Raw genomic sequence first — 14,799 nt, 5'->3', positions numbered from 1 at the left:
TTGTTCAACTGAATGACATTGACCTACATTCAAGGTCACAGGGGTGAAATATTTTTAAATCTTGCCATAGCCAAGAGTCGCCAAGACCTGATATTAGGCCAATAGTATGCTGGAATGAAGGACTAGAATATTTATTGACATGAATAAACCTAGCTTACTCTGATATTTGAATAAAGTGGTTATCAGCATAGTATCTACTGCAAATTTGTTGTAGAGCCAGGTGAGCGATACAGGCCCATTGGGCCTCTTGTTTACTAGATAAGTTCAAACAAATTGTGCAATTTGATAATAAGTGTGTATCACAACATACTTCATGAAGTTCATTTGGGATGAAATGAACCTGGTGCTCTCAAATTATATTGAAATCAGACAATTATTTTCACCAGTTCCAAACAGCCCAAAAATTGGACAACCATCAATCACCCCGCCTAGTTTGTATCTAGCACATTTCAACTCCATGGAAGTAATTCGTCAATTTATAGACCTCCTTTAGGATATCCTGTTTTTTTCATTGTAAGTCCGTTCTCAACTTGTTAAGTGGTCATGGCTAATGGCGTTAATTTTTTGTTCTTCTGTCCACCTGATCTTAAGGCGCTAATTGCATTGTGATCTGGGGAAAATTGATGTCCATTCAACCACATTGATGATCAGTTGTACCCCAGTACACATTATGATGCTTCCACTGCCATAATAATCATGACTCTGCGAACAGTTGGCATTATTACGTTGCCCTTGTTATTGATAACATCGCAGTGATAAGAACTTTTCGATGTCACGTTAACAACGTGATTCCCATATTGAATGACTTTAAATGTGACGCTCAGTGGCCAACATCCTGTACGATCCTAACGGCTGTATCACTGCCTTCTTCATCAAGCCGTGGCATGACATGGGTAACTTAATTGCCACAGACACCCAATCGGCAATTACATCCATGTTCTGAATATCGTTGTGACGCAAGAAAACAAAAACCATTTTGCCCAAACTAATTTTTCAGATATATCTGACAAGCCGTGCTTTAAATTCTGTAAAATGTCTTTTTTGGGGCATTTTGCTTTATTGCCTTGTATACATCTTTCAATTGCACAGCAGCAAAATAATAACTGTGTAATTCAGGTGTCTATTAAAGAACATGCTTGTCTTGTTTTGTACTAATAGTGAAGAAATCGAATGAATCCATTTGCAACCCAAGAAAATTGATGCTGAAGCGTGCAGCAAGCTGTCTGTGGTATTGGAGCGATTCCTGCACGTGAGTTGAATGTTAAGAAGTTATCATATACTTATAAGTATTTGCCTAAAATCATTGCTGTCATAGAAAAGTGAGAATCCTGAATTATCGTCACACTGTTTAACAATTGTTTTAACACATTGATTGATATGGGGTTTTGATGGGGTTTTGATGGGTTTTTTCTTTTCTTTAAAACAAACAAAACATCTATTTATATATATCGGACCCAAATTGACCATTTATGTCCATTGGCTTCTTGTTTATGTGTCCAATATAACCAACCTATCACCTGCTGTCTTTGTAGGTCATTCCAAGTTTTCAAGCACTGCGTTTTAAGTAACAACACATTTTCCACTGAAGATAATTGTACTTACGACCAGATAGTACAAGCATGGAAGGACGGAGATCACTTGAAAAATCTTATATATCCACATTTGAATACTTCCAAGTGTGCGGATAGTGGAGATAAAGGTAATAAGATACACCATGGCAATCTTTGACTATGAACGTAAACATTTTGAAGGTACTACTACTTGTGGGTAATTGCAATAGACACGTTTCTGGTTTAGAATATTGTATTTTGCGATAATTTCTATTTATGCTTATTCAACTTTTGTCTGTACTATTGATTCGGCCGCACTAATTCATCAATGCGCTAACCGAGTTTGATACAAAGTCAAGAATTTTACAAAAGACAAGATATTAACACATTCGAAAACAAATTGAGATTTCGATACAGTAAAGCGAAAATGAAATAGCTACATCCTGATTGGGCTCCTTTGTGATGCAAAGGGTCATACATGTTGTTCATAAGAGGCGACCAATCATTTCGAAAAATGTCGATAGAATTGTCATAATCTAAATGCAGAGTTGCGAAAGATCCATAAGGTTAAATACTAGTTATTCATAAAAAGTCCCATCTTCAATCAAAATCAATTTAAAGATTTGATTTTGTTAAACAATATCATGATTAAAGAATGAGTGAACTGATGGTTTTTAGTCCAGAAATAATATCTTCGTAATTTGTAGTTCTCAGCAGCACAGTGTATCATAACGATTGAAGTTTTAATATTTAAATTATCAAACTAAAACTTCTCTAATACAGGTGTGATGACGAAAATATATTTTTAAGTTCCAATTTCTTTAAACAAAACAGCAATTGTCATGATACATAACGGATATAAATTATCGAATCAAAATATCGAAGAAGCGCTTAGGATATTTATATCGGAAGGCTTGTTATTTTCTTTATATCTCAAAGATGGTTTCACGTCGTCATGCTATTCACAGATGAATCCTTCAATATGCTACATCTGTATTATTATTAGCAATTTACTGCTTTTGTTTGTTTCAGATCCTTCTGAGATACCATATAAAGTCTTCGATATAACTATTTTCTTTCCTGGCGGATGGAATGCAGACATGGAATACCGAATTAAAATAACAGTGAGGGTTGCATACACATTACTATTTTGAATATGTTAATTAGTTTTCAGGTCAAATGAATCCACTTACTGTGACCTCCATGATTCATTTGTGAAAGATGTGATCCAAGATATTTACCTGAACCATGTTTCATCAATTGGATTTTTATAACTAGAAAGGCATAGTACATGTATGTGTTAAAAGTTCCATGTTGAATCGACACATTATTGAATACTATATTACAACAGATGTTTCAATTGGGAAGTCGATATAAAATTCCTAATACAATAGTTACATGATTAGTCCACTGTCATTGTAAAAGTTTGACTTGCAAAATTTAGATGAAAATAATCTGTTTTAAATTACCACACAGCTTTTTAGGTCACCTGAGACAAAGTCTCAAGTGACCTATTCTAATCCCCTTTTGTCCGTCGTCGTGCGTCGTGCGTCGTCCGTCGTGCGTCGTGCGTCGTCCGTCGTGCGTCCGTAAACAATTTACATTTTCGACTTCTTCTCCAAAACCCTTAAACCAAATTCCATGAAATTTAGCAGGAAGCTTCTATGGCTAAAGGTCAACTAAAATTGTAAATTATATGGTCCCCACCCCCCAGGGGCCTGAGGGGCGGGGCTAAAAAGGGTTGAATTGACTACTCTCAGATATCGTGGAATCAAACACTCTTCATAGATGGAAGGGTCCTAAGGTGCTTTACCAAAATTGTAAATTTCATGACCCAGGGGTCTCACGTTTGCCCCTGGGCAGGGGTTAACTTTACAATAGTTTATATAGACTATATATACATTTTTGACTTTTATTTGTTTTATTTCTATTGGAATTCATTCTAATTTGGTAAACAGTGTCAGCATGGGATGACAGTTTGATGGCATGCACATGTTGGCCCTGACTGACCCCCAGGGGCTGATGGGCGGGGCTAAAAAGGGCCAAATTGACTGAAATTTCAAAAATCTTCTTCTCAAGACCAAAATAAGATGGAATCAAATACTCTTTATAGTTATAAGGGTCTTAAGGTGCTTTACTAAAATTGTGAATTTCATGACCCTGAGGTCTCAAGTTTGCCCCTTGGGAGGGGGTATACTTTACTATAGGGAAATCACATTTTTGACTACAATATGTTTGATTTCTATTGGAATTCATTCTAATTTGGTTAACATTATCTGCTTGGGATGGCAGTTTGAGGGTATGCACATGTTGGCCCTGACTGACCCCTAGGGGCTGTTGGGCGGGGCTAAAAAGGGTCAAATTGACTGAAATTTCACAAATCTTCTTTTCAGACTGAAGTAAGATAGAATCAAATACTGTTTATAGATGGAGGAATCTTAAGGTGCTTTACTAAAATTGTGAATTTCATGACCCTGGGGTCACACATTTACACCTGGTGAGGGGGTAAATTTTACTATAGTTTATATAGGGAAATCACATTTTTGACTGATTTGTTTGATTTCTATTGGAATTCATTCTAACTTGGTTAACATTTTCAGCATAGGATGAAAGTTTGAAAATATGCACATGTTGGCCCTGACTGACCCCTAGGGGCTTATGGGCGGGGCCAAAAATGGTCAATTAAATTAACTGAAATATTTCAAATCTCAGGTGACCGTTAAGGCCCATGGGCCTCTTGTAAAGAAAATGTCACCTGAGGGATTTTCACCTGAAAATGTCATAAAAGATCAATTGTTAATAAAATGCTTTGTTTCGTGCTATTTTTCTCTGAACATGTAAAATGATTTCAACCGGAATGCACATATCTGTTTATTTTTTTAGGGCGAGGCTTTGATGAGACAGGCGTTAACGGGTTACATTCTGGGTAGCTTTTATGTAGGATCTATCAGGTGAGTCATTTACATATGCTTTCGACAGGGCAATTTAATGGAATGTGAAACACTCGTCAAATACTGTCTCTCTAGAAAAATGAATTCCAATTGAACGTCAGACCTACTTTTAGATGTAATCAGGAGGCAGTGATGGTCTCTGCCACGAGGAAAACGTGACAAACGATAAAGCAATGTGATGAAATATGAAGGGTAGATTACTCCCCTCTATGTGAGGCAAAACAAAAGCAAAACAAAATTTCTTGTCAAAGGTTTGCAAAACCAATTCTTAATCGTAATAAATAAATGTTACTAGAGTTATCAAATCAGTTTCGACCTTGACTTTGTTGCCCTGAGTAACTCCTGTGTACTTTTGTTTTATACAGCGAAAACAGTAGAATAAAGAGACAGACAGACAATTCCAGTAGTGCTGGATTTGTTGCAGAATGTGAAATCAAGGTTGCCAGTGATTTAACTGTTGATCATGTAACAAAGAACATTACCGAGGCCATCAATAAAGTGAACATGTCAAGTGTTTTCTATGGCGCTAGAGTACAAGTAGGCGAAAAGAAGGATGAACCAGGTTTGGATATTGAATTAAAATTGATAACTAACTACACTATGAATCATAAGTTTGTTCGAATATGATAACTCCGTGATTTCGAATTCAGTATTACATTTTTGCGCTATTTCTTACATTGTTAAATGCATTGAGGAAAGTATGTTACGAGGAATTTTTTACCGCCCTTTAACCGTCTTATGATCAGGCAAAACTAAAAAAAAAAAGTCGGGAAGTCATTATTAACAATTTCTGTAACATTAATGTTGGAAGGTTTAATTATTCTCAAGTTTTATTTTCCTTACAGAACTCAGAGATGTATGTTATCAGCAGGCGGATCCTTCTTATGGATATCGTGTGTTTTCTGAATGTTTCCATGGATATCAAGTATCATCCTTCTTACAAGCAGGATTGGGCAATTTTACTGGTTTTGCCAATGTAAAAAACCTGTTGGCTAAAGTCGATGGTGAAATCTGTAGGTTAGTGATTGCTAAAATAATTTTGATCACTTCATCATATTTGTTATAATACCCTGATAATGGAATATGCTCACGTTTTCAATGTGTCGGCCAACTATTTAATTCCATCATGTCTCATATTTTAGCAGATACCTTTACTAGGGTAAGTTGATTATAAGATAACAGTATATCATGAATACGTGGCCTGAAACTAGACAATATATGAATAAAATAATCAAGTTTCTATTCGGCTAAATATTAGCGACACTTCTTCCAGCGAAGGTATCGAAAAGGGGAAATTTGGTTTAGTTTAAAGCTTTTATTATTATGATACATACTTACATGATAGATATTTTTCTAGTGAAAACTTATACTAACTTCAGTTGTTTTATATTCTACATAACTTGTGTTTCAGCTTTCTCAGCATTGGTTGGTCTTGTTTTAACACTACTCTTCATGCCTCTTCAAAAGGAAACCACTGTTCAAAAGAAACGGCCTTGACAACTATATTAGATTACAGCGCCTCAATGGGTGTAAATGCTATGAAACTGAACACTACCCTCAACCAATGTGCAGGTAAACCTGACAAATAATTTATCATTATACTCATAACAGCTCATCAGAACAAGTCTTTTCTACTCGTTGTATATCTTATTTTGTCATCACTCTCGCTGTAATAGTTAGCCATTAAAGTGTCAGTTTATTCTATGAAAACAAATTAAAATGTTTGGTCTGTTAGAAAATTTCTTTTACGTGATTCCGTGTTTCTTCCTGAAATCATTGTCTAAAGATGCTGGAAGGTCTGAAAAAATATGATGGTGAGGTAAAATAATACTTTTTGTTTTAACTGTACTGTACAGAAGATTGGATTGGTGCGTAAATTGAACTTAAACTGGTTTTTAGCTTACCATCATCAGATGATCGGCTATTCAAATCGCGTCCTTAGTCCGTCTGCCCGTAAACAATTATTGTTATCGCTATTTTTGAAAAAAGTACGAAAAGGATCTTTGTCAAATTTCATATGTAGGTTCTCCTTAGTCCCTAGTTATGCATATTGCATTTTGGGACCAATTGGAAAACAACATGGTCGACAGGCAGCCATCTTGGAGTTTTGCTATTAAGCTTTGTTGTCACTATTTCCCAGAAATTACTGAAGTGATCGTTCTCAAATTTCATTTATGGTTCCCCTTGGTCCATAGTTATGCATATCACATTTTCGGACTAATCGGAAAACAACATGGTCGACAGGCATCCATCATGGATGTTGACAATTAAAGTTTCTTAACGCAATTTCTCAGAAAGCACTGAAGGGGTCATTCTCAAATTTCATAGGTAGATTGCCCTTGGTCCCTATAGTTGTGCATATTCTATTTTGATTTTTTTTTCAAATCTGAAAACAACAGCATTTAATCTGATGTGCTGCAACATTTTATTTGTACTGAATCGATCTATGTTAACAAATGTCATTGAAAGGTCCTGTCGTCGACCATACAAAATCAATGTTCACCTGTTTGTCTGTCCAACATTTCTTAACTCACAATAACTTTGTTCAGTGTTCTGTTTGCATGATCTATCTCCATTCATAAAATACTCGTAACATTTGCACAACTGTTGATATTACAAAATTTCCAAAGTTAATTCTTCGTCGATCATGATAAATCAATGATTGCTATTCTAGCTCAACCAGACTTTTGGAGGTATGATCAAAGTATATGTGATGACGGAGATCGTATTATACCATTGCTGTTGTCGACGTGTCTTCTTGATTGGGATGAGATTGACTTACTTATGCCCATCCTTTTTGGGGATAAAACCGGGATAGATGACATTGGATGCAGGTACTGTGAAAACTTGAAATGTCTTTTTTTGGTCAGCTATCTGTAAGCTTCGCAACTAATAAAATTTGCCTAATTTGCTTGGTTCGTTGTACAGTGTATACGAGTACAATTATTTGATTCATAAATAAATCGGCATACATCACAAAAGATATCGGCGATTAAAAAAAAATATATATCATATATCTACGGTAAACCATTAAAACAGTGGTTTCTTCAAGTATACGTTTTCATTAATAAGTTATAGACATATGCTTAAATATGGTGGTATGATTACAGCTAACGGTTCTGTAAGCGTAAAGGATCCAATTGACGATGCTGAATCAATTGTGAATGGTAGTTGTTAAAAACTAATGATGGTATTACGGGTGTATCCATGTCGGTTACTTAACATTTCATTTGATGTATACTCTTAATAGAAGTTTGTCCTAAATATTTTTTTTGTGTTGTAGTTTTAACATCATTTAAAATCTGAGGTTTTTGATGCGAGACATTTATGTAGGGTTTTGTTATAATGAAAATAATATTGTTCATTGATTTGTTATTTTAGAATCGGACATCGCATATTCGAATGTGGACAGAACATCGCGATGAACTATGATATCCCAAAATACTTCCAATGTAAGGTAGAGGATATATCGAACGCCCTTAACCTCGGAGGATACTGGTTTGACAACCTGGTTCCAGGGTTAAATGTGACACAGTGTCTCCATCAAGGTATGGGTAGTAATCAAATATTTCAAACCTTACTGTAGTGATACTTTATCTGTATTCTTATTCTTAGCTATATATTGCTTTTGTTTGTTACAGATTCCGAGATACCATACCACGTCTTCGATATAACTATTTTCTTTCCTGTGGCATGGAATGAGGACATGAAACACCGAATTATAACAACGGTGAGGGTTGCAAACGATATATATATTAGAAAGATTTATAGCTTTCTCTCTCCTGTTCTGTCCTGTGTTATTGTTATTTTGAGCATGTAAAGACAATCCTCGGGTCAGTTGAATCCTCTAATTGTGACCTTTATGATTCTGGATTTTTAGATTTTATTCAATATATTTACCTGAAACATGTTTCATTAGTTGGATTTTATCACTTATTCACTTATCATAGGAATATCATGTGTTCACAGTTCCCATCGACACCTTATTGAACGGTATTTTATGTCAGACGTTGCAATGTTGAAGTCCATATACAAATATCCGATACGATTATTTCAGGATTAGTCAAACATCATAATGAAAAACTGAATTTTAAATTTAATGAAATAATATGGTTTAAAGTGGCACATCAATTTGTTTAAAAAGATCACTTAGGAATGTCCTCGTTATATTGTACTTTATTGTGAGCTTTTACATCCGCTTCTTTTTAGGGCGAAGCTTTGATGAGACAGGCAATGATGCAATATTACATTTCGGGGAGTTTCCGGATCATATCTATCAGGTGAGTCCATTACACATGCTTTGTTAGTGCAGCTTACTTCATCGCTACACTGTATGTTTATTGTTTAGTATGCCATACGAAACCTATGATGACCACCTTTGAACCTATCTTTAGAGTGTTGTTTACAATGCGATGATGCTGTATTAAATTTTGATCATTATTGATTAGCCCCGCATGAAATAGTAATCACGTTGTCCGTCCGGCATATTGTATTGATATTGTGAGTTTCGCTTATTCTTTGAGAACAAATGATTAACCTCAGTTCTGGTAATTTCTTCCGTTCATCCGTCAGAACTTTCGATTCCGGATATGAATAAATCTGATACAGAATCAAGAAGACTAAAATTCTCTTAAATTTCACATAGTGATACACTGTTGTGCAGATGTGCATTACAGGTATACAATTTTCAAAGTATCAGGCCTAAAACAAGTTCATACTTTCTGAAATTAATCTCAGTGGACATCTGAACACGGCCTCCACTTACGGAATATCTTCCAGAACATATGATCCAGTGATTCTGAAAATAATCATGCCAGGAATCTAGAAGTTTTGACGTATTTTGGTGAATTGTTAGAATAAATCATTTCGCGAAATTTAAGTTGTTTTTTTCAATGCTTCAATATTTACACATTCTTTTAATGTGAACGTTTTTTTATTTAAAAAAAAATGTTAAGGGAAGTATTGTTTTAAGTCACCTATCAGTGAAACAGGAGGGGCTATAGGTTACCTCCCCGTCCGTCTGTAAGTCTTTCCAAGAAGCACAAGTTTGAGGATTTAAAAGTCACTGTAACTATTTTTAGCGAGGGACGTTAAGGGTCATGTATTGCTTTAGCAATACCCAGCATGTTTGTTGTTTAAAACTTCAGTATATAAACAAAGTAGGATAGGCGAGATATATAATAAGCTGTAATTATTGTTCTGCCATGAGTCGTCATTGGTCATCGTTAAGGTGACCTGTTATACTTTCGTTGAAATTAGATACATTTATATCTGCATTTCGTATGTTTTTAAGTCAAGTCCAGCAAAAGGGCAAGTTACGTGAACCTTATGGGAACAGTGATGTTGTCAACTGTTTCCTTTGGATATAAGGCACAAAAACACATTTAAAACACATCTCTAGTTTAGCTCAACTGCCCGAAAGGCAAGTAAATCGATGTTATTATGCAGTATCCTTTGGGCCAGTAGCATGCTTGGATGGAAATCTACCGAGACAGCTTCTCATTTTTAGGTCACCTGAGACGAACTCTCAGGTGACCTATTCTAACCGCCTTTTGTCCGTCGTCGTGCGTCATGCGTCGTCGGTCCGTAAACAATTTACATTTTCGAGTTCTCCAAAACCACTGCACCACATTCAATGAAAATTAACAGGAAGATTCCATTGCCAAACGTCAACCAAAATTGTGAATTATATGCCCCTCTCTCCTCTCCCCCCCCCCCCCCCCCCCCCCCCCCCAACTCCCCAGGGGCCTGAGGGACATGCCAAAAATGGTTAAGTTAATTGAAATATCAAGAAACTTCTTCTCAAATCGAAATAAGGTAGAATCAAATAATCTTCATAGATTGAAGGTCTTAAGGTTCTTTACAAAAACAGTGAATTTCATTACCCAGTGGTCCCACGTTTGCCACTAAGGAAGGGGTTATTTTTTTGCTATAGTTTATTTAATGGAAATCACATTTTTAACTATCATTTGTTTTATTTCTATTGGAATTCATTCTCACTTTAACATTATGAGAATTGGATGACAGATTGATGGTCTGCACATGTTGGCACTGACTGACCCATGGGATGATGGACGGGGTCAAAAAGGATCAATTAGATTAACTTAAATATTTCAAAACTTACGTGACTGGTAAGGCACATGGGCCTCTTGTTGTCAATTCAAGAGGCAAAATATCATGATATTGAGTCATTAAAAAGAAAACTTGGATGAATTAACTCAGTATATCATCATATTGGAATATATGAAGAGGTATTAAACTTGTAGTACTGGAGAGTGATACAGGCCCATCGGGTATTTTTTAAATTATGAACACAAATATACTGCATAAATTGCTTTGGTACAGTGTTTCTTTACAAAAACAAGCTTAGAGGTAACTGAATAATCATATATTAAGCCTTCAAGGCCATTCTAAAACATAATAACGCAGCTTGTCATATGAGTGTCTGGTGCAATTAGGCTTATTTAGACACATCTGGTGAAGCAAGTACGGGTTTAAAAAAAGAATTCTTAATAACCAAGAGACCCATAGATCTGATATTTGGCTAGCAGAATTCTGGGAGAAAAGGTTACAGAATTTATATAAATCAATAAACCTAGACTATATTCATGTATTTGAATAAAAGTTTCATTAGAAGTTAGTTAGCCCTACAGCCCCAAACATTTGATAAACTAATGCTTGGGTAGTCGTTATAAGTCAATGTTACTGGATTATGAAATGAATTTCGAGTTTGATTTTGTTACCCTCAGTGTATCTTTGTTTTATACAGTGAAATCGGTAGAATGAAACGACAGACATCAGGCAATTTCAGTAGCGGTGGATTTGTTGCGGAATGTGAAATCAAGGTTGCCAGTGCCAGTGCTGTAACTGTTCAGAGTGTGACAAACAACATTACCGGCGCCATATATAATAGGAACAGTTCAAGTGTTTTCTATGGCGCTACAGTCCAAGTAGCTAAAAAGAAGGATGAACCAGGTTTGAATTTTGCATTAAAATTTACCACATAGCCAGTCGTTTGTCAATGTCAGTCAGAATATGATAACCTCATCATTCCAATGGATATTTGCTCATTTCAGTTTTAATTTTTTTTTCAATAGATTTCTTAGAAACATTGCATGGTTTGTAATTATTATTATGTTCCTGTGCTTAAAATTCAAAAAAAAAATTTTAATAAATAAAAGAAAAATGCCTTTTGGTTCTATCGGTATTTTGGTCTTGTTTTTAGGTCCTCTCGCTCAGTTTTCTCCAATTTCTTCCAATATATTTGTACAGTTTGCTATGACATGAACATGCCTTTTTTAAATTCACAATTCATATCTCATTTCTATATTTGCATCTATTTTAATACAACAGTGTCTTCCTCTGCGGTATTAGATAGTCGTTTGTTGTTACGCCCGACGGTACTCTTGTTAGCTCACCTGCCCGAAAAGCAAGTGAGCTTATGCCGTGGTGCATTGTGCGCCGAACCGTCCGCCAGTAGTCTGTCCGACGTCATTTTGTTTCGTTTGAATAACTTCTAAATAATCAAGAGGATAAGAGTCATGATACTGGGCCTGATGTAGGCTGTAATGAAGGGTTAGACCAAATTTATTTGTAATAAATGACCTTAACCTGTATTCAAGATGAAAGGAGTCAAATATGCTTGACCTACATTCAATGCCACAAGGTTCAAATGTGCCAAAACCTTTTGAAGTATTTCCCCCCTGAATTATCAAGAGCACAGCGACCTGATCACACATGCTTGAAAAAGAAATTACCGAATAACCCTAGCGTCCCTTAAATTTGATGAATTGATATCATTTGTCACCTGAATAGAATTTTCAATGCTCCAAAAAAGATTATCTTCATTACCAGGTACTGCTTCAACATATGAGCGATTCAGGACAACCGGGCGACTTGGTTTTTATCTTAATTTCTCATTATCATTATTTGGTGGTTCACACAAAGCTGCTATTGTCCGTTGTCTTGTCGCTCATCAGGAGATAAGGATTCCTTGATATCCTTATCTTATGAGAAGTACCAGAAGGATGTTTCAAACATTTGCGGCAAGGTGGTTTGTTGTGGCTCACAACGAAGTTATGTGATAACGTTGAAGTTGGTATCCCAGTGGTTTAATTATTTAAATTATTTATTTATTCCCATTTAATTGCATGCTGACTTTGTGCTTCACCTAACAGTCAACGCACAATATGCTTTGTACAATATGCAGTTGCGATGGAATTTAAGAGGACATAAGCAATGAGTTCTACTGATTCCCTTGTTATATGTCCGTTTGATATATGAGCTAGTGCACAAATTATATGCGATGAGTATAATCGACTTACAATGTAATGATTACTTATTTCCTTTCAGGTATGCCTGCTCCTGTATTGGATTGTTCCGATATCGACTCGATTATGTTTCATTTAAACCAAAGTTGTCCATCAGTGCAATATTTGAACACAAATGACTCAACAACTTACTGCAAGTAAGTTAAATTGTGGTTACCGTCTATGTGAAGGATGTAAAGTGGGAGATTAAATTGCAGATGTACAATATGATGTGCAAACGTTTGCTTGATAAAGGCGATATTAAGTTTGGTTTCGATATATATTTCATAAGTTAATATTAGTATCCGCCTGTAACACTCTTTATGATATTTACTGGTTGATTATTGAATTTACTGGCTGTGTTTCAAGCAATATGTATTGTCCATGTTTAATCAGAGCGTGATGTCGCTCAACGGCCATGGTGCCGTCGTATATTGCGACAGCAGTACAGTGAGCTTTAGAGTACTGACAATCTTTGATACCCTAGGTTGACAGAAATCTTGACTAAATGTACAGCTTGAAATTATATATATTGCGAAGCACCACTTGTAACTTCTAGGACTGTTTTAATTTTTAATTTAAGTGTTCCCTTGAACTTATTAACTGAAACCTTGAAGAATACCGTACATATTTGATTCATTCAGACACCTCCATGCCAGTTTGCTGTGCGCCAGAGTAGTATTTAACAACAGACCTTACATGGCTGGGAAATGTAATGACAGTGTAATGGTTATGGCAATCAAGTCCAATGAGGAAAAGTTTAAAAAAGTCTTTGGTGGAAAGAATATATCTTCTTGTAACATTTGTAAGTATGTCAACATAAATCATGACTGGTTTAGCATGAATTTCGTGAATAATTCCATGGCTTGTTCTGTAGAAGTCAGATTTCTTAATTCCTTATACATATGTAGTTTAAGAATGATTTGATCGGGGACAAAGAAAGGATTACCGTAATCAATTACTTTCTAAATGATTTAACCTTGCGAGATGTCCTTGATTTGCAATTGATTGTGTTTGATATGAAATGTATGAATTATGTTAAATAATTTCGCATTGAATATTCAAATATGTATCATAAGGTTTTCTTTTTATTATATCAGTAAATCATGTATATGTTTGATATCAAGAGTGTTCGTTTTGATGTTTTCTTTTCGATGTTTTTCTGTCAAAATCACCTGATCTAATATCAAGGTGGTGATTCTAAATTAGTCAGCTTGTTAAAAGGTGTAAAATGATTTAACGTTCATTAGTTCATTTTGTATTTTCCAGTGTATGAAGGCAATGTTCAATATAGACATCTGAATGGCAGTCACATTAAAAATATTACGAAGACACTTGGGAGCTTACCATGTGAGAATAATAGCATAGAGTACATCGCCAAGTATAACTGTAATATTCGGCCGGAGCATATGTCTGATATAGAATGGCATTTGATGATGAACGACACATGTGGGTAAGTAGTAAAAAATTAGCATGATAGAAATAAATAAAAGAAAACTCAGTTTTGTAAACAGCAAGGATTTATGAAACATTTAATTAATATACGATTTATATGTAATGGTTTATACCAAATATGAACTGAAAATAGCCTATATGTAGCGTTTTTGCGCTAAATTAGTTTGTCAAAATCTGTACTGTTATCTGTGAGGCTGGGAATTTTGCATCCGATAGTAATTGGTACATTTAAAATTAGAATATGGACGAAACGGCGTTTATGTTTCACTATTATCTCATCATCAGCTTCGGGACTGTTCAGATCATACTTAATTCATAGTGTCTTTTTTTAGAGATGATCTTCCGTCTGTCTGCCCTTAAATCATTTAGTCCTTATTTGCATATTTTCAATTTTAAAATTGTGTTTGCATTAATTTCTCTTGGTCAGAAAAAATACGTCAATGATTGTTCTAGAATTCCAAGTTGAGGTTTCCCTCGGTTCATACAGTTGACAATCATTATGTTTGAGACAGATCAATAGAAAGAAAAAAGTAT

At 35.3% G+C, this 14,799-nt stretch overlaps 1 protein-coding gene across 1 annotated transcript in view; it reads left to right on the top strand.

Moving 5' to 3' along the window:
- Positions 1-14,799, top strand: part of LOC117338962 — an 86,295-nt gene that overhangs the window by 59,715 nt on the left and 11,781 nt on the right. The window contains exons 67-81 of the mRNA XM_033900327.1: positions 1,159-1,249; positions 1,533-1,699; positions 2,583-2,674; positions 4,434-4,501; positions 4,867-5,063; positions 5,347-5,518; positions 5,913-6,073; positions 7,176-7,335; positions 7,883-8,049; positions 8,143-8,231; positions 8,711-8,781; positions 11,271-11,476; positions 12,854-12,968; positions 13,455-13,615; positions 14,080-14,263. Of these exons, the coding sequence (XP_033756218.1) occupies positions 1,159-1,249; positions 1,533-1,699; positions 2,583-2,674; positions 4,434-4,501; positions 4,867-5,063; positions 5,347-5,518; positions 5,913-6,073; positions 7,176-7,335; positions 7,883-8,049; positions 8,143-8,231; positions 8,711-8,781; positions 11,271-11,476; positions 12,854-12,968; positions 13,455-13,615; positions 14,080-14,263 (2,101 nt within the window). The remainder of the gene's footprint in view (positions 1-1,158; positions 1,250-1,532; positions 1,700-2,582; positions 2,675-4,433; positions 4,502-4,866; positions 5,064-5,346; positions 5,519-5,912; positions 6,074-7,175; positions 7,336-7,882; positions 8,050-8,142; positions 8,232-8,710; positions 8,782-11,270; positions 11,477-12,853; positions 12,969-13,454; positions 13,616-14,079; positions 14,264-14,799) is intronic.

This window comes from Pecten maximus, chromosome 12, assembly GCF_902652985.1.
Source record: "Pecten maximus chromosome 12, xPecMax1.1, whole genome shotgun sequence".
NCBI classification, from domain to species: Eukaryota; Metazoa; Mollusca; class Bivalvia; order Pectinida; family Pectinidae; genus Pecten; species Pecten maximus.
Note: the sequence above shows the minus strand (reverse complement) of the source record. Positions and strands in the feature narration are given on the sequence as shown.